Raw genomic sequence first — 27,338 nt, forward strand, 5'->3', positions numbered from 1 at the left:
TATTTCAACTAAGTCTAAAATGACGATGGAAGCTGCACCGAATGTCATGGCATTGCTAGAAACCGAGAGGCTTCTTATAGAAAATCTTAAGGATTACACGGAGAAGATGGAAGGACACGTTGAACAAATGCGAAAGTAAGAAATGAACGTTTATTATGAATAATCGATACTTAATAGTAGCAGTGGGTATAATTATCTTTAAAAAAGGTATTTTTCTGAATATAGTTTCAGAAATGTGGGAGTTTCCACTCATTATATTTAAATGACCGTTTAATTTAAATAAAAGGCTTTGGTAGTCTATCTTCACGTGTTTGACTCGCAGAAATAGGCTTGTTTATTGAAAAGGTTGGTGACTGAATCGAAACAGAAGCGTAGGAACCAGGGTCAGCAGGGTGGAATAACCCCTTCCAAAAAAAATTACAGGGAGGAAAACTAATGTAACTGTCCCATCCGAAATTGACTATTTAAAATAAAAAGGTTAAAGAAGGAAAATTAATTATAAATTTAAAACTTACGGTAATTTCGTCATCTACGCTACGTCTTTAGATAAGAAAAAAATATAGCTTTTTTTATCGCAATACACTTACACTATTTACATTAAATTATAACATTAACTGCATGTAAATATTTAAATGTAGTTAATATCAAAATTTAGCTTTCTATTTAAAATTGAGTGCTAAATGGTCTTCCATCCCCTCCTTGAACCCCAGGACATGAGTAGCCTTGTCCCCTCCTTGAACCCCAGGATATGAGTGCCTTGTCCCCCCTTGAACCCCAGGATATGAATGGCCTTGTCCTCCCTTGAACCTCGTGATACGAGTGGCCTTGCCCCCTCCTTGAACCTCAGGATATGAGTGGACTTGCGCCCTCCTTGAACCCCAGGATATGAGTGGCCTTGCCCCCTCCTTGAACCCCAGGATATGAGTGGACTTGCGCCCTCATTGAACCCCAGGATATGAGTGGCCTTGCTCCCTCCTTTAACCCCAAGATAAGAGTGGCCTTGCCCTCTCCTTGAATCTCAGGATATGTGGCCTTGCCCCCTCCTTTAACCCCAGGATATGAGTCACCTTGCTCCCTCCTTTAACCCCAAGATAAGAGTGGCCTTGCCTTCTCCTTGAATCCCAGGATATGAGTGGCCTTGAACCCCAGGATATGAGTTGCCTTGCTCCCTCCTTTAACCCCAAGATAAGAATGGCCTTGCCCTCTCCTTTAACCCCAGGATATGAGTGGACTTACGCCCTCCTTGAACCCCAGGATATGAGTGGCCTTGCCCTCTCCTTGAATCCCAGGATATGAGTGCTCTTGACCCCTCGAACGTATAAACCGTTAATACGATGATAAATAGAAAATACTATAATACAGATTTTGGTATAGTTAAGGTACGCTTGATATAAAAAAAATATTTTCCACAATACTAATGATAAAAAACTGTGGTTTCCATCTCTGGTAAAATAATTTATCGAAGAAATCATAATTATTCTTTAGAGCAAAAACCAACTGACTCCCGTTACGTGCTTATCGCTTTCTTTCAGGCCATATTTTTTATAAAAACGTTTGGAAAACTTTATGTAGGGTGCTGGTTAGCACTAGTATATGAACTGACCACAACAAACAAATACACATGAAAGGGCATCTATTTAGAATTCAGCCATCAGCTAAATAAGTTAATAAATAGAACAATTTTTTTTTAATCCCGGTTAATAAAAATTAAATATTTAAATATTTTTCTATTAGATACGTGGATCACTTAGACGCAGTATACAATGCAAAAACAATAAATTATAACGAATATTTAAGTCATCCAGTCAACAGTTACCTTCTCACGAGGCGTCTCACAGTCGATGTCGAAGACATCTCTCGAAATATGAAAATACCAGCTGAATGTAAGTGGTAGCAAATATAGACTGGATATGTCTCAGTAGCTGTATCTAGCTAGTCAAAATTAACAGTCAAATTGTGAGCGCGTTCTCAGAAACACCTCTAAAAGGATCTGGGGTAATTGCCATCATTATTTTAACTGGCGGGGCTCAAGTGAATCGGTTAAAGTTTACTAAAATAATTAACATTAATTTAAAAGTTTAGTTTAAACACCACATAGTTCCTTATTAGTCATGTACGATGACTGATGACTAGGAGTTGAAAACGTTTATCGTGATATAGAAATGTAGTGAATATTTTTATGATCTGGTTCATTTTTATTTCTGTTAGAAGGTTAAATGTTTCATAGAACCTCAAAGAATTTCAATCGAAATCTTCTCTATATATCCATACACACTCAAATATTGCTATGATCAACGATAGTAAAATTAACTATATTTTTGTTTATTTTTGAAGATCTAAATTACATTGACTTGATTAAGTCCTTTTCACGATTACCGAAAGATGGTGCTCTAGATCAGGCAGTGCAGGGTTTTTTCCGACTGCAGACTACGTATGGCCTTAACTCTCTTGCGCTATCCAGAGGGAAACTTAGAAGCGAGCTATTTCAAAATATTCCCGAAGGAAAATCTGAGCCTCTAACAGGTATATATAAAATAATAAAACCCTTTTCTAATCATTCAATGTATTAAGCTAAAGGACTTTCAGATGAGCAAAATATTTATAAACCGTTATTGACTAACATCGTGTTTGAATGAGGAAAAACTCCCACAAAGTGTTGAGCACCCAACAAAGTTTTATAGAACTATTTTTTTTTCGACCTAGGTTTAACTAACTTAATGAAATATAATAATAGTAAAACGTAGCATTTAAATTGAATATTCTTTACATTAATTAACAATTAATAATAAATATCGAAACAACCGGGTACAATCCTGCTTTTAAAAGACGTTTCAGAAATGCAATAGCTGCAGTCATTTTCACGATGTTGAATTAAATTTCGTTTGTTGGTTAAGGCGCTGACTGTCATCGTTTGGCTAAGCTGTATTTAGAAAATGAAAACGAAGAAAAATATTTCGAGTGGTACGAACTTGGAAATTCCAAATCAGAAGAGGTACGTGTAAACAGTTATTAAGAGCAATACGATACAGAAAAAGTAAGTTTAGACTTAACACTTACATCGTGGTCTACGAAACTCGAGAGAGCAATTTTTTACAAATAATCGAAGTTTCGCGCGTTTAAATTGAGTAAAAGAACATTAGTCAATATTCGTATATCCTAATGCTCTTCTTATTTGATAACCAAATTACGCAAAGGACTAAAAAAACTAAGAAGTGTTTATTAGAAAAAGTTGGTGATTGGGCGAAGTTATATCTAATTATTTCGAACCGTTCCTATGGCATTTCTCGTAGAAACAACGATCACCATACAACACTCACTTCATTATCAGATCACATATTGATAGTTTATTATCATGTACACATAATGTTAAAGAGTTCAAATAGTTAAAAAACCAGCGGCCATTTATCAAGAAGATGAAAATTATAGTAAAGTTTAGTATGCAAGAAATCAGGAATATATTTATTTACAATCAGGGAGAATAACTATGTTTAGACTATTCTTAGCGTGGCTCCTTATCCCTCTCATGCTTCTTTCCCTAATGATAAGGTTTATTCCACATTTTACCACAAGGGCCGTAGAGATAATATTTTTAGTAGATTTAACTTTTCGCCTCTAAGGACAGTTCTCTTCAGGCGCACTTAATAACGTGTCGCTTGTTAAATATGATGTTACATTATATTCTCAAAATAAATAAAACCCAAAGATAAATATTTTGAAGAACTAACAACAGCTTCAATAAATCATTTGGAATCATCACTTTTGGAAAAAATTGAAGGTTGTATAATTTGGAAACGAAAGAGGCAACTTGGAGAAACAGAATGTGTAGCAAAGTACCGTAGAATGAAGGAAATACGTAGTAATCAGCACTACCAAAAGTTTGTATGAATATAAAAGATACCATTTGGCGTCTCATTAGCCTCGACGATTTTTCATCAGTATATGGAAACCATTTTATGTACATCGCGATATCAGGGCGATTTATTATTAGTGGGGCGTTGGCGACCACGAGCTCAATTCCAAATTAGACCAAGTGCTTACGACACTGAAAACCAATGGCATAAGATTGAATGAAGACAAAATTTCGTTTCTACAATCTTCTCTCGAATTTTTGGGTTTCGTTAAGACGCATACGGATTTCATACTCAGGAATTAATTGACTGCAATTAAAGAAGCACCGGGTCAAGGTGATTTGTACGTAAAACGAACCCAACCCGACAGTTTATGTAAGACACGAGGTGTAGTTAATATTTTGGCATTCGGTAGTGGGGAGTCGAATAGATCATTAAAAATCGGAAATATTTCATTCTTAAACTTTTTAGTATAGTCGTTTGCTTGCTTGAAAATTTACGCGATACATTTAGACACCATACAATTTAATCCTGTACTAAATCTAGCTATGCTTTTCACTCCGCCAGGCTAATACTTGACTAGGCTGATAGACTATAATTAATTTACAAATATTTCAGAGGGAAAGTTTTGAAGAATTCTCTAATGAACAGTCAGGTAAAGTTTTCTTTATGTACTCATTTTTCTGAAAAGGCGGGCCTGGGTCCCGGTGAGATGTAAATTCCGGGTCGTTATTACTGGAGATGGACATACATTTTTGGAGAGAAACCCGGGTACATGTTCTTACAACCCAAAATTGAGTTACTAAATTCGCGGGAAAATTAATTTTGACGTCGCGCGACGCCATATTTTTCGCGCGAAAGCAGCGTTTTTTCGAGTGGGTGAATGCTGATTTCATCATGGATTAAATAGTAGAGGATGTTGCATTGGCGAAAACACACAAAAATACCTAGTAACGTAGCCACCTGGCGGCCTCTGCTTGCAAACCGGAAGTTAATATTTTTTTCAGTCCTATTCGGGAGCATACAAACCGGCGTGCTTGTGAAAATCCCACGCGGTATTAAAATTACTTCGATATATTAATAATAAATTCGACATTTCCTTCTCAAACATATGAGACATTGGGAATATCTGAACCAAGCTTTTCCAATTATCCAAAGCTGATATCGTATTCTTCCGGTGAGTGCTTTATTTAACAATTGAAAATTTTACTAAGGCTTAAGTCAAACTGGTCTCTTTAGTTACTGCTTTTATGTTTTTTTGGATTAATTAATTTTATGTTTAATAAGAGGATGATCAGAGAAAGGAAGATGTTTTAGACGAAAACAGTGGTAGTGATTTGGATAATTATTTTGAAATAAAAAGAGCTCCAGCATTCCGCAATGTTCGCAAGCGTGTACTATCGTTACGAACTACTTCTGATCTGTAAGTATCAATTTGAAATAAAGTGTTCAATAAGTAATTCTAATCAACGATTTCAAACCCCCAGGAATCTTTGCAAGACTAGTCTACATAAAAAGAAATTAAAGAAACGTCCATTGGGATACGTTAAAGGAATAGTTTCTGAAGGTAAAATAGTTTATTTATAAAGATCTGAGAATGAAATTAACTTTTATTGTGTTGATATATTAGAAAACTATGATGGTATGTTTGAAAGCACTTGGAACATGGCAACTGCCCTTGTGGTAAAACTTATAGAATTTCCATGTAAAGAAAACTTGATTAAAAGCGTTGAATGGACTTCTAAATTAAAAGCCGGTGGTGCAATATATGAGGAATTAAAAAATCATTTAAAACCCTTTTCACTAAGACTAGTCAAGATAAAGTTTATGCATCTTTCAAGGAAACTTTAGCTGCACAGTACTGCAAACAAATATTGCTACTCACGAAAGTAAGCCTAATGACTATAAAGAAATATTAAAGTAGTTAATGACATATAATTAAATAAACTTTCTTATGTTTTAGAATGAAGCAATATCCCAAGATGAAGTGGTTCTGGGGTTGAATTACCTGCTACCTGAACTTTTAACTTGCGGAACCAATTACACAGAAGAAATATTACTAAATAGCAATACTGTTCAGCCAACTATTGAAGAGAATGAAACCATGTACTATGTCATAGGATATATACTGCATAGGGCTCGGATTTTTCTGATCGTTTCAACCGGTAAATTCAGTTAACCATGATTAATCGGAAAACTTCCAGATAATTTAACGGTAAAATCTCGAGTTTGTTTATCAACTAATTATATAGTTTGAAAAAAAAACATTATCTTGATCGCAATAAATTCACCGCCGCCTTACTTTCCCCGAATGTATTTTTTTATCATGAAGCCGATATGAACTTTTATTTAAATAAATTTGTACACACTTGTTTTTTTAAGAGAAATAAGATCAAATTATAACTCTTCGAAATATTTACGAATTAAATATTTACCGAAAAAAAGCAAATAGTTTTTTTCTGGAAATATAGACCATATTTCTTCGTTAATCAATCATATTTGTTGTTCCGGTTGCGATGTACCCCGACTAAAATGTAATAAAACACTAATGAAAAACTCTTATTAGTCTACCCATGGATAATAGTGAACTACTTTAACTATTTTTTATAATAAAAACCATGGTTTAGCAAATAATATAACTATGTTTTCATCTGGTGCTGCTAGTATCTTACACTTAATTCCGAAAAGGATGGATAGATAAATCACGAAATAAACTGAAGTGTCAATGCTGACTAATGAAACGGTGAAATACATTTTATTTTAACAAAATGGATAAAGTTGGTCATAAAATTCCCTTTCTTATCTGGGTCGCGGAAGTCTACAGACATCTGGCCAGAGCGCAATATAACCTGTGTCGTTTGCGCAGTTTACTAAAATACGGGGCGACGTTTCAGTGAGACGGGCATTTTTGGTCCTCAATGCCCCCACAACGCGATTGAGTGACCAGTCCTTACAAGCACCCGGGTACAAGTATCGCACTTTCAATAATCAGCCTTTTCAGTTTACATAGAGCCACGCAGTGGCAAATGCAAGAAGCTCATAAACTGCTGGATTTTCGTCTGCTAAGCAGACGCTTTATGGAAAAATCGTCTGCTTAGCAGACGAAAATCCAGCATTTCATGAGCTTCTCGCATTTGCCACTATGTGGCTCTATGTAAACTGAAAAGGCTAATTACGTTTCTTTCTCCACTTCTGAAATAATATCCTTTTAGTAAGCTTTGGTAATTTTACTTCCTTAATAGACAACATAAGTAAGGACTAGTAAACGTGTAGGGTGAATAAATATAGGAGTTATAGTCTTACAAGTTTACTCATTTTCTCCCAAGTTAATTTTTTCTACGCTTAACTTCCATAGTGTGCGTATAGATAATGTCAACAGTAGCAGACGTTGTCGTAGACAAATAAGTTACACGTAGAAAAGAGTTCTTCATAGTCCTTCAAAGAAAACAGTTGTCGGTTGCACACAGCAAAGCTATACGATATACACTCAGTGGCGTAAATAGCGCCCCCGCAGACCTCGCGGCGCGGGGGGGGGCGAGAACTAGGGGGCCCCCAAACGTTTATGATTGAAATTAATGCTTTTTAAAAGGGCCCCGAGTCGTTTTTCAAGGGGGGCCCCGGAGTTCCTAGTTACGCTACTGTATACACTGCTAAAAGTTGCCGCTGGTAATTATTGTTATATTATTTATTGGCTTATATATGGGGCACCAAACCGGAAAAACTAAATAACATTTCTAGGAATATTTTAACAATTCTAGGAATATTTTCAAACTCTAGGAATATTTTCAAACTCTAGGAATATTTTAAAATTACCTATCAATTTTAAAAATCCTATATATTTTAAAGCGTTTCCTAGTTATTTTAAGAGAGACGTTTCCTACATATTTTACGGACATAATATATTTTTCGGCAAAACGCGGGAGAGAAAGCAGCGCTTGTAGTTTCCAATCGGAGAGTTGAGTGTGAGCACTGTAAAGGCTAGCTATGATGGGATGGTACTTGTACCGTTGATGGAGGGGTACTTGTACCGTTGACCATAAATTTTCTTGAGGCGAGAACACGTAGAGCTCAAGCATACGAGTTCAATTAGGAATTAGGAGACCAGGTTTTCCAGAGGATACCCGTAAATCAGATCGCTTATTGAAGGATGCAGATTCGGACACTAGATCTTTCAGTGGAGGCTTATCATCAACGGTACAAGTACCTCTCCATCAACGGTACAAGAACCATCCCTGCAATGGTAAAAGTACCATCCCATCAATGGTACCAGTACCATCCCATTAACGGTACAAGAACCATCCCATCAATGGTACAAATACCATCCCATCAACGGTACAAATACCATCCCATCAATGGTACAAGAACCATCCCATCAATTGTACAAGAACCATCCCATCAATGGTACAAGTACCATCCCATCAATGGTACAAGTACCATCCCATTAACGGTACAAGTACCATCCCATCAATGGTACAAGTACCATCCCATCAATGGTACAATAACCATCCCATCAATGGTACAAATACCATCCCATCAATGGTACAAATACCATCCCATCAATGGTACAAATACCATCCCATCAATGGTACAAATACCATCCCATCAATGGTACAAGAACTATCCCATCAATGGTACAAGAACCACCCCATTAACGGTACAAGAACAATCCCATTAACGGTACAAGAACCATCCCATCAATGGTACAAATACCATCCCATCAACGGTACAAATACCATCCCATCAATGGTACAAGAACCATCCCATCAATTGTACAAGAACCATCCCATCAATGGTACAAGTACCATCCCATCAATGGTACAAGTACCATCCCATTAACGGTACAAATACCATCCCATCAATGGTACAAATACCATCCCATCAATGGTACAAATACCATCCCATCAATGGTACAAATACCATCCCATCAATGGTACAAATACCATCCCATCAATGGTACAAATACCATCCCATCAATGGTACAAGAACCATCCCATCAATGGTACAAGAACCATCCCATCAATGGTACAAGTACCATCCCATCAATGGTACAAGTACCATCCCATCAATGGTACAAATACCATCCCATCAATGGTACAAATACCATCCCATCAATGGTACAAATACCATCCCATCAATGGTACAAATACCATCCCATCAATGGTACAAGAACTATCCCATCAATGGTACAAGAACCACCCCATTAACGGTACAAGAACCATCCCATTAACGGTACAAGAACCATCCCATCAATGGCACAAGTACCATCCCATCAATGGCACAAGTACCATCCCATCAATGGTACAAGAACCATCCCATTAACGGTACAAGAACCATCCCATCAACGGTACAAGTACCATCAGAGTTCGCCTTTACAGTGTTCACACTCAACTCTCCGATTGGAAACTACAAGCGCTGCTTTCTGTCCCGCGTTTTGCCGAAAAATATTCTATGTCCGTAAAATATGTAGGAAACGTCTCTCTTAAAATAACTAGGAAACGCTTTAAAATATCTATAGAAAGTCTATTAAAATATATAGGATTCTTAAAATTGATAGAGTTTGAAAATATTCCTAGAGTTTGAAAATATTCCTAGAGTTTGAAAATATTCCTATACTAGAAGTGTTAAAATATTCCTAGAAGTGTTAAAATATTTCTAGAAATGTTAAAATATTTCTAGAAATGTTATTTAGTTTTTTCCGGTTTGGCGCCCCATACGTTTCAGACATGGTTAATCGCAACAATTAAACGTGAAATATTTATTTCAACTACCTTGCGCATAAGTTTTAAAAATCGTTTTTTTTTAGTACGATAAGAAACCAAAAGTCTAAAGATTTTTTTTCCGGTAATTGATAAATATGAATTTTTTAAATATTACCAACTATAAATAAAGAAAAACTCACGGAAGATAATCAAATAAAGTTTTGGCCAAAAAGTGATAGAATAATTTAATTTTTTGGTGAATTTTAGATTATTGGATAATAGTTGAACTAAGAAAAAAACTATTGAACATATTTGCTAATAATTACATCAAAAGATAACTTTATTTAAAAAAATATACGTATTAATCAAATTATACGAATAAAATTGATCGAAAAATATTAACAACATTTTTATTCAAAGAAATATTTTTCGAAAAAATTCGTTTGTGTCTTAGTTACGGTTAAAAGTTTACCGACACCGAGCCCTAATACTGCATAAGTCGCAAATTCATAAAAACACAAGCTACAACAAACTAGGAAAGTTACTCTCTGAAACAAATTTGGCAAATGTTCCCATGGTTTTAAAAAATGGACTGATTTACAAGACAGGAGAGCTTTAAAGTACCCTACATGAGAAGCCATGGAACTATTTCTTTTAATTCAAAACCATGTTGGAATGTTCTACGGCCCAACGTTGGTTAAAAATAAGAAAATAAAGGCCATTGAAGCAGTTGAGGCAGATGCATATATGCAAAACAAATGGAAAGGCATGTGTTCCGGTGCTGGAGTAATGGAAGAGTCTGTAAATATGGTTTTGAACATCATCTTGAGGAAATATTTAAATACTGTGGGAAAAGGACAGACAAACAAATTAAGAAATAATTTCAAAATGAATGAACGAGTAAAACAAATGGCCACTAAGACAAATACAGAAGAGAAGAAAAAACTTAAATTGAAGGAAGCAGTCACGCAAGAATTAATAAAGCAATACAAATGAATGATTTAATATTAATGATTAATATCAAATCATCTATTTAGTGAGAAAGCGTTTGTGATTGTACTATACTCAAATTTTATTAAGAAAATTACCAATGGAATATTTTCGCACGTTACTTTGAGTTAGTGTTGCCACCCGTTACTTTAAGTTTTATTTTTCCCTCTTCTAGTCGCTTTAATTTCATACTATTTCTAGCATACTGGTTTAAGTTCGGATTTGAGCCAGCCATACATGCTTGTCGATGCCTTGAGAATAGTTGTTCCAGAGGATCCTGATTGAAGGGGTCGCTTAATACGAATTTGGCTTCTTTTTCCAGCAAAAACGGGATCAATTCCAAGATACACTTTGCTAATTCCAACCAAAAAAAACATTTCAAATAATACTCCTTTCAAATTTTAAAATAGTTCTTACTAGTTTGGCGCCAGCCGGACAAAGTCTCTTGGCTAAGCATCATTTTTTTCTGGTCTGAGAGCTTGCCTGGTTGGGATAGAGCGTAAGTTTCCCACTCATCCAGGTAGGCCAAAAATATTTCTTCAAGCCACTGCAAGTAAACATGTGAAGAAAATTATACCTATTCGTCAGGGTGGTTTTAGTTAAAAATTACCTTCAAACAAGAATCATTCTGGAATCGAAATGGTTTAAGATTTGGATTTCTTTGGTGGGACCCATCCACACAATTGCCCACGTTCATTAAATCGAACCATTTTTTAAACGTTTCAATAAATCGCACCAGTTCTGGACATTTACCAACAGATTCGGTTTTTAATGCATTTGCAACACTCTGGGACAAAACTTGTGCGCCGTATTTCACCTTCATTCGATTTCGCAAAGAAATATGGTCGTCCGTCAATTTGTATAACTTCTTTAAGTTACCAATCTTCTTCTGCTCAGCCTGGTAAAGTTTTTTAATTGTGTCCCACACCAGTTTTTCACCATTAATCTCCATTCGACGGCATGTACTATTTGCGCTGCTATTTCCCAAGCAATTTCCAACTGTTTTTAACAGATGCGGTACATCAAATAAAAAGTATACAGAGCGTTCCTCTGTACCAGAGAAGGGATTTTTGCATTTATATGAAAATTCACCAGCATTCATATTGAAACACTTCCTATTTGTGACCGCCCCATCACCTACTACACAGAGCATTTTAAAGCCACATAGTTCCAGTTAGCGAATCCCTTCCCATAGCAGTTTATCCAACTTCTCCGCTGTTAATGCATTTGTCGGAAAATATGCAAAAGGCATTTTGTATTCTAAAAAGAATCAGAAAATCAATTTATTTAACAAAATGCGACGAACATTATAAGAATGGTTCAAATATTTCACCATCAGCTCCGATACAAGCTTCAGCGCAAACAATCAAGTTGTCAAAAGCATGTTGAATCATTTTTGGGGTGATTTCCCAGCAGGCGCTTATAATTCGTTGACAAAGTTCTTCTTGCGTTTCAACGGGAGTGGCGTAGACCTTATCCTTAATGTAGCCCCAGAAAAAGAAATCCAACGTCGTAAGGTCTGGTGACCTCAGTGGCCAAAGTATCGGTCCGTTTCTCCCTATCCACCGTTGCTGAAGTTCATTGTCGAGAAACGCGCTCACGTCTCTGTGGTAAGGAGGCGGGGCTCCGTCTTGTTGAAACCACAACCTGGCTCGTTGGGCTAATGGAAGTTCGTCGAGCTGCTCTGCTAGTTAGTTTTGTAGGAAATCAAAATAATTCTACCCAATTAGATTTAGTGGCAGAAATACAGGACCAATAAGACCGTTTCCTACTTAACCAACCCAAACGTTCAAGCCTCCAAACTGAAATTGATGACGGTGATCAAACCCCCATTGTGGATTTTCGTCTTGCCAAAAGTGATGATTCTGGTGATTGTAAGGCCCATCTCTCGATAACGAAGCTTCATCAGATAATAAAAGGTTGCGGATAAATTGAGGGTCGTTATCCATAGAATTCAGCAGCCAGTTGCAGAAGTCCAGCCATCTTTGATACGGACGGTCTTCTTTTCGGGGGATGTTTTTGAAAAATCTCTTCGAAGATTTCTACCACCTTTTGCGTAGTAAATGGCAACTATTTCCGTACGATCCGCTCTATTACCACGATTAAATCTCACAATGATGTACAGCACGCATTAGATTTTAAACAAAATGAACGAGCGGTTTTCACTGACCTTTAGACATTATTTTCGTTTATTTAGCTACCAACGTCTCCATGTAGTTGTTTATTCCAGGCCTACAGTTAGTCATATTCGCAACCTATTTCATAATTTTATTTTATTTAAATTAAAATTGTTAAAGTGACAAAGGTCTAACCCCTGAATAAAAGGTGCGTTTGACGAAATATCTGTCAAGTGTACAGTACATACTTAGCGCTCATGGGATAGTTGCCAATTTTAATAAATGTTGTAGAAATGGTAAATTATCGAAAAAAGATTCCCATAGTACAATTACAACAAAAATAATAAAAATTTAAGGAATACACATTTAGCTAGCCCAACTTGTCACTTTTACAAGTCATGTTTTTCAGTGAAAAATTCGTTTGAGTTTTTCAAACCAACGATATCTTATGTTTTCGATGACGCTCTACAAGTTTCCCATTGACCAATTAATTCTAGCAGCTAGCGGTGAAATATTAAGTTTTGGAAAAACGTGAAAATAATTTCCGAAATCAATGAAATTTTGTCAGCGAGTGTACCCAGGCAAAAAAAAACACCCTGTATACAGTGAATACGGGTTTTCTTTTCGAAATGACATAAGACAGTCGAGTTAATTTTATTGGTGTATTTGAATAGGGAGTGGAGGGAGGGCATAGCAGATATTCGTCAAAATAACGTGACAGTGCAGACAAAGCTCCATTTAAAGCTGTAAAGGGCTTCGCGTAACCTCTCTATAATGTTTCCTCCGTGGAGAGGAAGAATCGAATGAATCTCTCCATAAGTAAATGATTAATACTCTGAAATGTATTTTTCAATGTATTTGGCTCAAATTGACCAGTTCCATTTCGCTAGCTCTCGACTTGGAAATTCCAATATTTTAATACATTTTTATGATAGATGAAACTGATTACAATGAAGCAATGATGGAAAATGTACCATACGTTATGTCTGGAAATACTAGCGAATTAGAAGTAAGAGAAGCGGAAATTTATTCCAGGCTGTGCAGAGGAGAAAAAATAAGGGTAAGAAGTATTGAATATCTCAAAAAGACACTTGCATCAAAAATATTTAGCTATCCTACGATTATTGTATGGAGCTCGGAAGCTTTTAAATCTTATTAAGGTGAAGTTCTTCGTATACCTACGAAATGTTTGGAAAAAAATGTGAACATAAGGCATTTAAAAACTTCGTTTAAGTTCTGTTGTGATCATTCCTTTGATAAAAACTTGCATTTATACCGATTTAGACTAGGTTTAAGGTCTTCTAAGAAAATATTTGGACCATGGAACTACGTAACTTTTTGCGAATGGGTATTTATTTATTTTTGGAAGTAAAATTGGCGAAATTATTCGCGATTTTGGACAGGGCGGGTATAGGGGCTTTCACACTAACAAATTCATTGGCGAAACCTAATAAATTACACCAGAAGTAAATCGGTGGACTGTAAAATTGTGCCAGTTTTCAAGAATTGAGCCGCCTTATTCTCGTAGAAAATTACTACTCCTGGCGATCCCCCGTGGATGAATAAGGGAAAGCTTCAATGGGCTGAAAACCTCTTAAACTGTTTATAATTCGCCAGCGTTGCAGCCGAGGGGTTAGGAATTTTCGTAGGGATATGTCCAATTTTAATAACTTGAAAACCACTTCAATTTTTTTAATTTAGGTTAAAGGGCCGTCGCGGCGAGTCTCAACATATGCGGTCATACAAAATCCAAAATTATGTCGGGTAGAATGCAACTTTTGACACAACAAATGGTCATAACTTAGTTAATTTGAATAAGCGTTCATTCTTCTCCCAAAGGGCGTTTATCATAGATTTCCGTTTAAGCTAATGCTACTTTACAGCCACTTTCTTGGGAAAAAGATCTTCGATGTGAATATTTCAGCGGATACGACGCCTTTTATTGGCTTCAACCCGTAAAAATTGAAATCTTGTCTGATGATCCTTTTCTGGTGCAATTTTATGATATCATGGACGACCACGAAATCGAGACAATTAAGGAATTGGGATCTAGTAAGGTAAGAAGTTCACTAAGAATTTGAATCGAGAGTAGAGACATTTTTGGAGATTTAAATCATTAATTAAATATAGTATTTAAACTATTTTGGACATATATCTTCTTTACACGCAGCTATCCCAAGCCTTAGGCGTATCTGGAAATGGATCCGTTTTCTTTACTCCGGAACGCATAAGTTTCAAGTAAAACTGATTTTTGTCCTTAATCATTTCTTTATTATTATTTACCGATTTCAATTTAAATAGTACTTGGGTTAAAAGTAGCGCGAGCGAAGTAACACGAAAGTTTACCAGAAAGTTGGAAATGTTGATTGGGCTGAAAATAAACGAAGAAGAGGGTTGCGCGGAACAGCTTCAGGTAACTTTTTATTTCCTTGTCGCGAGTGTAGAGATATTATTTAAAGGCTTTTAAAGCTATCCCTGCTTCATAATTTCATTCGTCGCGATTCGCGAAGTCTTAATTTTGCCAAATCTATCCTAATTTTCCGTGTCACATATTAATTATTTTTAAATTTTTTCTTTATTAAATGCTGGAACTGACTAAAATTACCCAGCATCCCTTCCATCTTTGATGTTTTATACAGTAAATCCGGCTAACGTTTTCTTTTGAGAGCCGCGGGGTCAGTTAGTAAGTACCACAAATAAATGAATAGAAGCTATCGGATTGCAATATAGCTAAAATATAAACTGTCAATTGCTGATGGGCTTAACTCATTCTCGGCGTATAATTTCAAATCTATCGAAACCTAGAAATAGTTCTCAATGAATCCCTACAATAATACCTTTTAGGAAAAAGTGTTTTCCAACTTTTAGAATTTGACGTCATATTAAAATACTATTACACGACACTTTTGATAATTATAATCAGCTAAGCCAATACCCAAGGCACCACCTTTGGCTCAGGTCATCTGGCGACTTATAATGCCTTTAAACAAGTGGCCTGGTTTCAATGCGTAGGAGGGTGGTGGCAAGCCCTTTGTTCGGTTGTACACATCGTAATTTTGTATAGTACATATACCTATATTCGTTTTCAAATGTTTATATAGCGCACGCGCGCGTGAAAGTGAGTTTTTGGTTGCTGTTAAAAAAGGTGTTATTTTGCGCGTGTAAAAATAAATTAACGGCCAGTTCTGTTTTGAAATAAGAGGAAAAAGGTTTACCGGTTTTTATGTCGGAAAAGTTCGCGTCTTTTATTTCGCTGTTCACGACATTTTTTGGTCCGTCGAGCCGGATACATTCGTCAACTTGATTATGTTCCTCAACTAATCATCTAATCGGCTATCTTTCCGTGAGAGACAGTGAAAATTAGCGTGGATTCTCCGTTGGAAACCGTTTAAACCATCGATCATATCCCGATCGTAAACGAATCAACATAAGTCATCATGGATGTTCTGGTGAGAAGAAGAGCAGCTATCAAGGGACAGATCACCAGGATTGAAAATGCGGTGGGTCAAACAGCAACGAATCTATCTGACGTCGCCTTGAAGCTGTATGTAGACAAGGTGGAAAAACTATCGAAAGACTTGGATGAGGTTCACGATGCCGTAGTTGCAAATATCGATCCCGACGACGACGACTTCGCGGATCACGAAGATGAATACAACCCTCTAGTCGCTCGACTCGAAGATCTGACAATCCTACTCGTCACTGAATCAAATGAAAGAGCAGCAAACATTCCAGTGAGACAAGTCAGACCAGCTAGTGATGTACGTTTACCTAAGCTGGAACTTCCATCATTCAGCGGTGGTTACGTCGATTGGCTTCCATTTCATGATCTCTTCACGGCCACCGTACACAACAACGAATCGCTCACCGGAGCTCAGAAGTTTCAGTATTTGAAGTCATCGTTACGAAACGAAGCAGCGCTCCTAGTTCAATCTATTCCGGTAACTGACGCTAATTATCTGGAAGCTTGGGATATCTTAAACAATCGGTTCAACAATACCCGGGAAATCATCGATGCACACGTAAAACGTCTCTTCAGTCAAACTAACGTCATCCAAGAATCTTCATCCGCTTTACGAACGCTCATCGATACCACCGCCGAATGCATAAGGGCGCTCAAGGTTCTCAAAGAACCAGTACAACATTGGGACTCCATACTACTTCATCTTGTAAAGGAAAAACTGGATTCAGAATCTCGCCGACAATGGGAACTTTCCCTGAGGGGGACCGAAAGACCAACTTTCGAGGATCTCGTTACATTTCTTGAACAACGGGCCAGAGCCTTAGCAGCAGCTCCGCCTACAACTACTGCAATCAAGTCGAAGCCTCCATTACATCAGAGACCGAGTACAAAGGCTCATCATGGTGCTCTGAGCGAGACGTGTCACTTTTGCAACGAAATACACTCTGTATACAAATGTACCAATTTTCTGAATGCATCTTCGGACGAGCGTTGGAACATGGTCAAGAGGAGTGCCATGTGTTTCAATTGCTTACGAACCGGTCATCAAAGCAATGACTGCAAATCTGGTCATTGTAGGAAATGCAACGCACGACATAACACACTTCTACATCAAGAGAAGGAATTAACGAAGACGAAGGCAACCTCCGGTGTAGTTTCATGCCCATCTCGTGAAATAATTGGATCAACCCAAGTTATCTTGGCAACCGCAATGGTCCAAGTCAAGGGACTTGACGAGCAACTTTATCCAGCCCGAGCGCTTCTGGACTCGGGTTCTCAATCCAGTTTCATCACGGAACAATTCACGAGGAAACTAAGATTGAAGCGAACACGTTTCAACGTCTCAGTTGACGGAATTGGAGCAACCGGAATGAACACCTCTCAAGGCAGTGTCATGGTGAATATTCAGTCAAATATCATTAACACGTCGGAGGTCATCGTCGAGGCAATCGTCCTGAAAAAGGTCACGGATTATTTACCTAACAGTCCGTTCGATCCTGGAAATTGTCTACACTTGAAAGGCTTAACACTTGCTGATCCAACTTTTCATAGCCCTGGACAAGTGGATATTTTACTAGGTGCTGACGTGTATCTAGAGCTCTTACAAGATGGCATTTGCAAGGGGAAAGAAGGTCTTCCAGGTGCCTTTAATACTCTTTTCGGATGGGCAGTTTCCGGTCCATTGCTGATGGCCGGAAGAAGTTCGAAAATAAAGGTCCACCATTGTACATTGGAAGCAGATTTGAAACATCTTTGGGAGCTAGAAGACATCCAGCCTCGAAGAATACTATCTCCAACAGAAATTCAATGTGAAAAGAACTTTGAAGAATCACATACACGTGACTCTACAGGAAGATTCACTGTACGATTACCAAAGATAAACGATGCACCAAAACTTGGAGATTCTAAACAAATGGCAATCCGTCGATGCTCTCACTTAGAACGACGTCTACGTGTTAACCCGAATCTCTATGAGGAGTACCGCAAGTTCATGGGGGAATACATTGCCCTTGGACATATGGAACTCATTCCCTCGAATGAAATAAAAATCGAAACCAATCCATCTTACTACGTGCCTCATCATGCGGTATTCAAAGAAGACAGTACCACCACGAGAGTTCGTGTAGTGTTCGACGCCTCTGCCAAATCTACAACTGGAGTTTCCCTAAACAATCATCTGCTAGTGGGGCCAAAACTTCAAGATGATTTGGTCAACCTCCTTATTCGCTTTCGTCAACATCGCATTGTAATGAAAGCAGACCTTGCCAAAATGTTTCGTCAAATTAGAGTACATCCAGACGACTCCGATCTTCAAAGAATTGTTTGGCGAAACAACTCACACGAACCCTTGCTCGAATACCGTTTGCTAACGGTTACATATGGAACCGCATCAGCGCCATACCTAGCAACTAAAGTCTTGAAGCAACTCGGCCATGACGTGAAAGAGACACTTCCGTTGGCATCTTCGGCTTTACAAAATGACTTCTACATGGACGATCTAATGACAGGCGACGAAACGATTGAGAACGTTTTAAGACTTCAGTCAGAAATCATTCAAGCTACATCTCAAGCAGGATTTGAAATAAGGAAATGGGCGTCGAATGAAGCTGCATTATTGGATACACTACCAGCCAACATGAAGGATTTACAAAAGCCACTATGCATCGAGAACGACGAATCAGTCAAGACTCTCGGCCTATATTGGACTCCTTCGGCTGATAATTTCTCGTTTATGGTTACTTCTCCAGCGTCAAGAAGTTCAATCACTAAACGTACGATTCTTTCGGATACAGCAAGGATATTCGATCCTCTGGGACTGTTGGCACCAGTAACCGTTCGAGCGAAACTGATGTTACAGGAAATGTGGCAGCTAAAATTGAATTGGGATGAGCAACTTCCCAACCACTTCAAGCTAAATGGAGGTCGTTTCGAACCGATTTAACAGAAATTGAAAACATTACGGTTCAACGGCACATTTCGCAAGCTAATGCTACAGACATTAGCCTGCATGGATTTTGTGACGCATCGGAGAAAGCGTACGCAGCTGCCGTATACCTGAAGACGGTGAATAACAACGGACAAATCAAAATACAACTGATCGCTGCGAAAACAAGAGTCGCTCCGCTCAAACAAATCACACTTCCGAGACTAGAATTATCTGGTGCATTACTTTTGGCTTCTCTGATTCAACTGATCAGGGAGTCATTGAGATTGGATATAGCTGATGTTCATTGCTGGTCGGACTCAACAATCGTCCTAGCTTGGTTGAAAGCTCCACCGCAACGTTGGAAAACGTTCGTAGCCAATCGAGTGTCAGAAATCCACGAGAAACTACCGAGAGCGCAATGGCATCACATTTCAGGAGACAGCAACCCTGCAGATTGCGCTTCTCGAGGAATATCCGCTAGCGAACTGGGAAATCATGGTCTCTGGTGGCATGGACCGCAGTGCCTTATTTTCGCCGCAACAACGCAAGAACTACATGAACTCTCAGAGCCAAATGAATGTTTATCCGAGGAAAGACGAATTATTTCTTTAGTAACACATCATCAAATGGATTTCACGCTCCTTTCCAAATTTTCAGCGCTTAAAAAACTCATTCATATCACCGCCTACATTCTACGTTTTGTCTTCAATTCGCGAAATGCGACAGAATTGAGGATTACTGGACCTTTATCGAAGGAAGAGAACGAAAAGGCGCTATCCCATTGGATTCGGGTCGTCCAAAGCAACAGTTTTAACGAAGAGATAGCTTGCCTTAAACAAAACAAGGAATTACCACGGAAAAGTAAAATCCTTTCGATGCGTCCGTACATCGATCAAGATGGGATTCTTAGAGTTGGTGGCAGACTTTGCCACTCCAACTTACCATACGAACAAAGGCATCCGGCACTGTTACCGAGACAGAGCAAATTAACAGAACTTCTAATACAACACGAGCACGAAAAACATTTTCACGGAGGTGCTCAACTACTAACTTCTGTCTTACAGAAACGTTATTGGATCGTCGGTCTTCGTGATGCCATACGTTTCCATATCAGAAGATGTGTTTCATGTGTACGACAGCAGGCAGTCACTGTAAAGCAACTTATGGGCGATTTACCACCAGCGAGAGTAAATCCTGCTCGGCCATTTTTGAAGTGTGGAGTCGACTACGCAGGACCATTTACCCTTAAACTAATGAAGGGACGAAGTCACTTTAGGTTTAAGGGATACATTGCCGTCTTCGCTTGCTTTACCACAAGATCAATTCATCTTGAACTTGTCAGTGACATGACCACCGAAGCATTTCTGGCAGCATTGAAACGCTTTGTTGCTCGACGAGGAAAATGCGCCGATATTTACAGCGACTGTGGAACCAACTTTACAGGAGCCGATCGAGAGATGAAAACATTCATCAAATTCATAGTCTCTACAAACAACAACGATCAAGTATCACGATGGCTCGCAGACGAAGGAATTAATTGGCACTTCAACCCGCCTGCAGCGCCACATTTTGGAGGCCTCTGGGAAGCCGGGGTGAAGTCCGTCAAGTATCATCTGAAACGAGTTCTTGGCACCATGGTTCTAAACTTTGAAGAAATGCAAACGCTTCTTTGCCAAATCGAAGCTTGCTTAAATTCACGTCCTTTAACGGCGTTAAGCTCGGATCCAAACGACTTCAATGCGTTGACACCTGGACATTTCCTAATCGGAGATGCGCTCACCGCAATACCCGAACCCGATCTCACTTCTGAAAACGTCAACCGCCTGTCACGTTGGCAATTGGGCCAACAAGTACTGCAGCACTTTTGGAACCGTTGGCGAAATGAATTCCTCTCTCGCCTTCAACAACGTCCAAAGTGGACTACACCAAAACCGAATCTACGAGTCGGCGACTTGGTCTTGCTCAAAGATGAAGATTTACCTCCAACCAAGTGGAGAATGGCAAGAATCACTGAACTTCATCCAGGACAAGACAATCAAGTTCGCGTCGTAACTGTCAGAACCTCTGACAAATCACTGAAAAGACCCGTAGTTAAATTATGCCAGTTACCACTAGACTGATTTTAATTGTATTCAAACTGTTTACTAAGGGTTATTTATGTATGCAAATGTAACTTTTCGGACTTTTACTATCTCATTTGAAATTCGTTATTTCAAGGCGGGCGGAATGTTCGGTTGTACACATCGTAATTTTGTATAGTACATGTACCTATATTCGTTTTCAAATGTTTATATAGCGCACGCGCGCGTGAAAGTGAGTTTTTGGTTGCTGTTAAAAAAGGTGTTATTTTGCGCGTGTAAAAATAAATTAACGGCCAGTTCTGTTTTGAAATAAGAGGAAAAAGGTTTACCGGTTTTTATGTCGGAAAAGTTCGCGTCTTTTATTTCGCTGTTCACGACACCCTTCATGCCACGCGAGCTACAGCTCCCTACTCTAACTATTACTGTTAACCTCTACAAGTTTTTATGGAAGGGGAAACCGAATAACTCGGTTTAAAACCCCTTTAACCAGTGGGGAGAGAACTTGCAAACTCAACGCAGAAGGAGTAATACCGAGTTTTCACTCAGTGCCACAAGCTACGATCGAACATGGCTCCTTTTGCTGCTAGGCGAAAGTGCTAGCCACTCCACCACTCCACTGATTCATTACAATGCCTGAGTGTTGTAACCATATTCTACATCCCTATCTTCACGCGCGAAACTTTTACTGAGATCTATTCGCGATACAAACTTTTTGCGTCTTCTGACTCTCGCATCTTACATTTGATTTGGAAATTCTTCGCTCTGAAGACCTCACTCTGTGAATAGATCTCACTAAACATTTCATGGCACTATTTTAGTAATTAACATTTTAAACAGCTGAATAATTACGGCACTGGTGGACTTTACACACCGCATTACGATTATTTTTTTCCTAACCAAGAAATAACGCATAACGTAAGTTATTTTACACTTCTTTAAAGAATTAAGGAAACAAAACGTATTATTTTAATTATTTTTTTTTAAATTTCAGTGTGAAGAACAGGGCAACCGAATTGCAACTTTTATGTATTACGTAAGATATTTAGAACTTTTCTTTTATAATTTCAAAATTATTAGTTACGTTTACATATTATCTCTTTTGTCTATTAATATCTTAACCACTTTCTTATTTATAAGTTTATTATTCTCTAAGCAATAAAGACTTACATCCTCAAGTATTTTTCTAGCGATAAATATAATTATTTCAATTGACAATTTTGTGTTTAGATTCGTAAATTATCACACTTCGCTTTTAGCTCAAGATCGAGAGCTAAATATTGCTGTTTCCAAACTGCATAATGCGCAGCAGACTAGCATTTCAATATCTGAGAGGATAAAACATTCATTTAGTTTTTCTCTATATTTCATTAAGATATTATTGTAGAACTCTATATCCTTGTTTCTGCAGAGTGGAAAGGGTTCCAAAATTCGGAATTTTTCGCTAACATAACAGAAATCTCAAAAACTATTTGGTTTTGTTTGGCAGGCATCAGACGTTCCTGCTGGTGGAGCAACCGTCTTTCCTCTCATCGGATCTACCGTTTGGCCCAAAAAGGTAAAACCTAAGAACCAAGTATGTCTAATATTTTAAATTAAAATAGATTTTCAAACGCAAAGGAGGTGCGAATGTAATTTTAACCCGCGTTTTTAATTTTAGTTTCCATAATTTACAATCATGAAATAGTATTAATAATCCTCTAGGCTAATACCCAAGGCACCACCTTAGACCCAAGTCATCTACATGTAATGACTTACAATGCCTTTAAACAGGTGGCGAGCCAACAGCTCCATACACTAACTTTTACGCGTTAACCTCTACAAGTTTTCTTATAATAAATATAAAAAACTAACTGGTTGAAGTCACGATGGTTTCTGTCTCCTAACTTTTTAAGAAATTAATACTAGGGAAATTTTATTTGGCCCAAAAGCTTAGCTTTGAAAGGTTTGAAAGGGTGAATTCCCTGCTGCTGCCATCTGCTTCAGTAGAAATTCCTTAAAAAGGAAATGGTACCATTTTCCCGTGACTTTTCTAATAACTGCAATTTTTTAACCAACGATATTTACATTATAATTGCTGAAACAAAAATATACGGTGTGTCTTTCAGGGATCCGGCGTATTATGGTTTAACCTGAAACGAAACGGGGAAGTGGACGAGCTGACTTTTCACGGCGGTTGTCCTGTTCTTTACGGAAGCAAATGGGGTACGCAAATCTAAAGCCCAAGTGTAAATTACGATTATAATACAAGTTGAACCACGTGGGGTCTTCAGAATTCAATTGTTCGTAGCTTGCTCGTTAGTGTGGCCTGTTTTCGTTGCCATGGTAACGCGTTTAGGTTGGTCATGATATTAAGACGGTCATATTGCTGGTCAGATTATTTCCGTGACACGGCCGTGTGGTGTTTGCTTCGTCATCTATGACGTGAAATAATGCCATGACGCCATTTCAAGGCGGGGCTTACGTATGACGTATGATTTCGACGCTACGAGCATGCACCGAGTATAAAATTTATTTTGAGTGTGTAAGAAATTTGTAATACTTTTCTAGTAATCAATCTTTGGATTCGAAGTTACTGCCAGATGTACGTAAAGAAGTGTGACCTCAACCCAGATTCGTATTTTACAGATTTATAGTTACTATCGTTTAGTATATTTCGGACTGCTTTACTACTAAAACGTTTGACTAGACAAAATTTCGTCCTAAGTTTTTGAATATGTTTCCCAAATAAAAAAGCTTTGGTTAGGCGTGGCTTCAATACTAAGTTATATTGTATTAGAAATCTACTTTTATTGTTGCGATCTATATAAATGTAATGTTTTATGTATGTTTGACTTAAATTCTTAATATATTTTGACAAAACTTTTGATTTGGCATTGCTTCAAACCAAAAGCAGGTTTTCAAGGGAAAAGGATACGGATATCGTTACTTTCTGACGCTCTCAGTTTTTCATTTTGCCATGCTGCCAGTGTTTCTAATCACAGTTCTACGATAACACGCATTTTGTCTCCCATGCGTATTTCTCACGTGGATTCTTTCCAATAGTTTTTTTTATAAAATAACCTTGGCCATCTTGTTGAAATGTTGCCTCCCCGCTTCAGCTGTCGAACCGTTTTCTCTCCCACTAAAGAGCTTATGAACTCATTCTTTGGCATTGGCTAAACTATTCCAGGGCAACATTTCAACAAGTTGGGCAAGCGTAAAGACATTCTATAAAATCAACCATTACTTATGACATTTAGTAACACTTTTTTAGGTTTTCCATTTATGAACTCTTTTTCCCCAAATTTCGAATTCATGCTCATTGAAGTACAAGGCATGTTTTACTGGGCCCCATTAAAGAAATCGTAACCGAATGCTTTAAATTTAACCACCATATCGCCATCTTGATAGATTCCAACCACATTTCACATTCGCCTTCATGACATCCAAGGAGGGTTTTAGCTAATTTAAATAATAAATTGCAATTTTTTGAATATTTTTAACCTTCATGAAAACTTGGTTTGAAAGTAATTACGATAATATCTTTACTAGAAATCAATTTTTATTATACTTCAAGTCGAAGTAAGTGTACACGCATTTACAGCATAGGTCAACGCCAAGAGCTGGGCTCGAGTTCACCTCACTGAATTCGTATATGAGCTTACGGATGGTCTTGGGATGACCTTGGTCTCACCAATTATTGGCCGGGTCTTGGGCTCGAGCTCGCAATCTAAATTTCCCCACCGATGTGAGGTGTTGATCTCAGTAGATTTAAAACCTACAATCCGTCTCGGGCTCGGACTCACTATAGTTATAAATATACGGGCAGTCTCGGGCTCGCACTCACTTTATTTACCAATCGACGCGACGGGTGGTCTCGGTCTTGGGCTCGGGCTCGCAACAATTACACTTCGACACGTGATCTCGGGCTCAGGCTCACTATAGTTTCTTACAAATAAAATGGTGGCCTTGAGCTCGGTCTCACTATGTTTTAAAACTACTAAAAGCTTGAGCTCAATGTTTCGTTGCACAATTTATTTACCAAAAAGCCCAATTAGCGTTTTCGATCTCCATTCTAGCATCACTGGCACACCTGGAAGACAGTCGGAGGTGGTCGCGATAGCTTCTAACGCTTTTTATGCCAAAATAAATTTTGAACGAAAGCCGTATTCAAATCAGTCTCGGTCTCGGGCTCAATCGTTTCGTGAGTTGAGCTCGGGCTCGGTATCACCTCAGCTATGAAAACTACCAAAATCAGTCTCAAGCTCGGGCTCGAGCTCGGAGTAATTTGTATTTTAACAGGGGCTCAAGCTCGGGCTGACTAGTTACAATATGCGTTCCATAATACTTCAGCTCGGGCTCGGTTTTAACGTGAAAGCTTATATCAGTCTCGTCTCAGGTTCACAATATTTATTTAAAATACCTGAGCTCGGTCTCAAATTGAGCTCGGGTTCACAAGGGGGGGGGGGCGATCCCGTTGACCTATGATTTTAAAATATCAAACTGAGCCTACAACGCGTTGTTTCATTTGTTTATCGGGAGTTGATGCTGGCAAGCAAAACGTTATTTCATGAACGACACTTATTTCGTCATTTCAAAAATAAGATTTTGTTTTCTAATTGAAATGTACCTACGCGTTCGATTAATTTTAGTATAGTACAGTTCATACGCAGTATTATCAACCTCTGTATTAAACGGTTATCATTTATTTCGAGGTAATAAGCGTAAAAAAGTTAACATAAGCAGTATTTAAACTAAATACAGCAAATCATGAATTAAATTAATACAAACAAAAACTTATTAATTACTACGTCACTGTTACAAATTATGGTTTACAAATTATGTTTAAATTAATGATAATTATGGCTCCAATTTTCAACAGAATCAGGATATTTTTATTCTTTAAATGTCATGAAACACGTACATATTTAGTTTAATTTTCAAAAATTGTTCAAAATGACCACCTACAAATAGTTCTGGAGCCCATTCGAAGATTCCAGGCGTGTTACGGTTAGTTTCACAGGCACCAATTATTTGTTGTCTGAGGTCATGAGTGTCGCGAACCAAGTCTTGAATGTGTCCCCACACATAAAAGTCAGGATATCGCGCTGACCACGCAACAGTGACCCCTCGACCAATCCTTCTCATAGTCAACGTCGCATCAAGGTGAGCTCTTCTGGGCTACAATGTGGTGGGGCGCCATCGTTCAATTACCACATGCGCCTCCTCTTTGCTAATGTACGTCTTCCGGTAATTCAGGCAAAGTATCTTGTATTAACCAAACATATGCCTCACAAAAAGAATAGTCAGAAAATAAATTTATGTTTTTAGTTACTTAGGGTGAAAACTAAAATTATTTCGGCCCATTCTTTTTGTCCGACTAAGTGGAAAAAAGTAAGTTCCAAATAAATGGTTACTAACAATACGACTACATTGCTGTTGGTGTGACTTAACACTTGTCGCAACTCATGTGACGTTTCTTTGACTCCACTGGTGGTTAACTTGTGAACATTTAGCACAAAAGCACGGAAAACCTGTTGGCCACGTATTATTCATCACAACTTAACCTTAATTGCCCGCACTTACCCCCCAATTGCCGGGAATTTGTTCTGAGGTCACCTTTAAAATTGTAATTACCCCTTCCATAAAAGCACGAGTCGCTAAGAAAAGCATGTGATTAACAAAGAGCAATTGCAAATAATTCTAGGTAAACGAAATAAATACAATGAGTTGCTATGGATGTGCCAAACGAACATTAATCGTTAGAATATCGTGTCGTGTTGCAAGTTCTCTCCCTACTTCTTTAAGGGGTTTTCCCCCTTACATTAAAACTTGTGGAGGTTAACGGTAATAGTTAGTGTTGGGAGCTGTTCAATCGCGTGGCATGAAGGGCTTGCCACCACCTTCCTACGCATTGTAACCCGGCACCTGAATTAATGGCTTTAAAAGTCGCTCGGTGACTAAGGCCTAAGGTAGTGCCTTGGGCTTTAGCCTAGCTGATTATTTATTTAATAATTATTATATTGGACATTTTAAAGTACAGTTGGGTTCATAAAAAAGTGATGGAAAAGAAGAATTTAAATCTTGTTGTAAAAAGTATTAAGATAAGCTACAATAAACCAGGGGGACATTTTCCAAACACCGGTCAATCTTTTAGACTTGGAACTTTCACAAACTGAATGGTTGATTTTCAAGTATAAAATAACGTGCTGCTTCGAAAAACCATTACTTTGCG

At 38.1% G+C, this 27,338-nt stretch overlaps 1 protein-coding gene across 1 annotated transcript; it reads left to right on the top strand.

Moving 5' to 3' along the window:
* The first annotated feature begins 14,643 nt into the window (after positions 1–14,643).
* On the top strand, positions 14,644–23,822 carry LOC149940459 (prolyl 4-hydroxylase subunit alpha-1-like). Its single transcript, XM_090179943.1, has 8 exons — positions 14,644–14,711; positions 14,825–14,892; positions 14,956–15,067; positions 21,962–22,039; positions 22,116–22,157; positions 22,611–22,679; positions 23,230–23,326; positions 23,672–23,822. Exons 1-8 carry the CDS (start codon positions 14,664–14,666, stop codon positions 23,755–23,757), a joined length of 600 nt encoding a protein of 199 aa, XP_090036069.1. The 5' UTR covers positions 14,644–14,663; the 3' UTR covers positions 23,758–23,822.
* The last annotated feature ends 3,516 nt before the right edge of the window (positions 23,823–27,338 follow it).

The sequence above is a fragment of the Leiobunum rupestre genome, chromosome 6 (genome assembly GCF_980474605.1).
Source record: "Leiobunum rupestre chromosome 6, qqLeiRupe1.1.hap1, whole genome shotgun sequence".
NCBI classification, from domain to species: domain Eukaryota; kingdom Metazoa; phylum Arthropoda; class Arachnida; order Opiliones; family Sclerosomatidae; genus Leiobunum; species Leiobunum rupestre.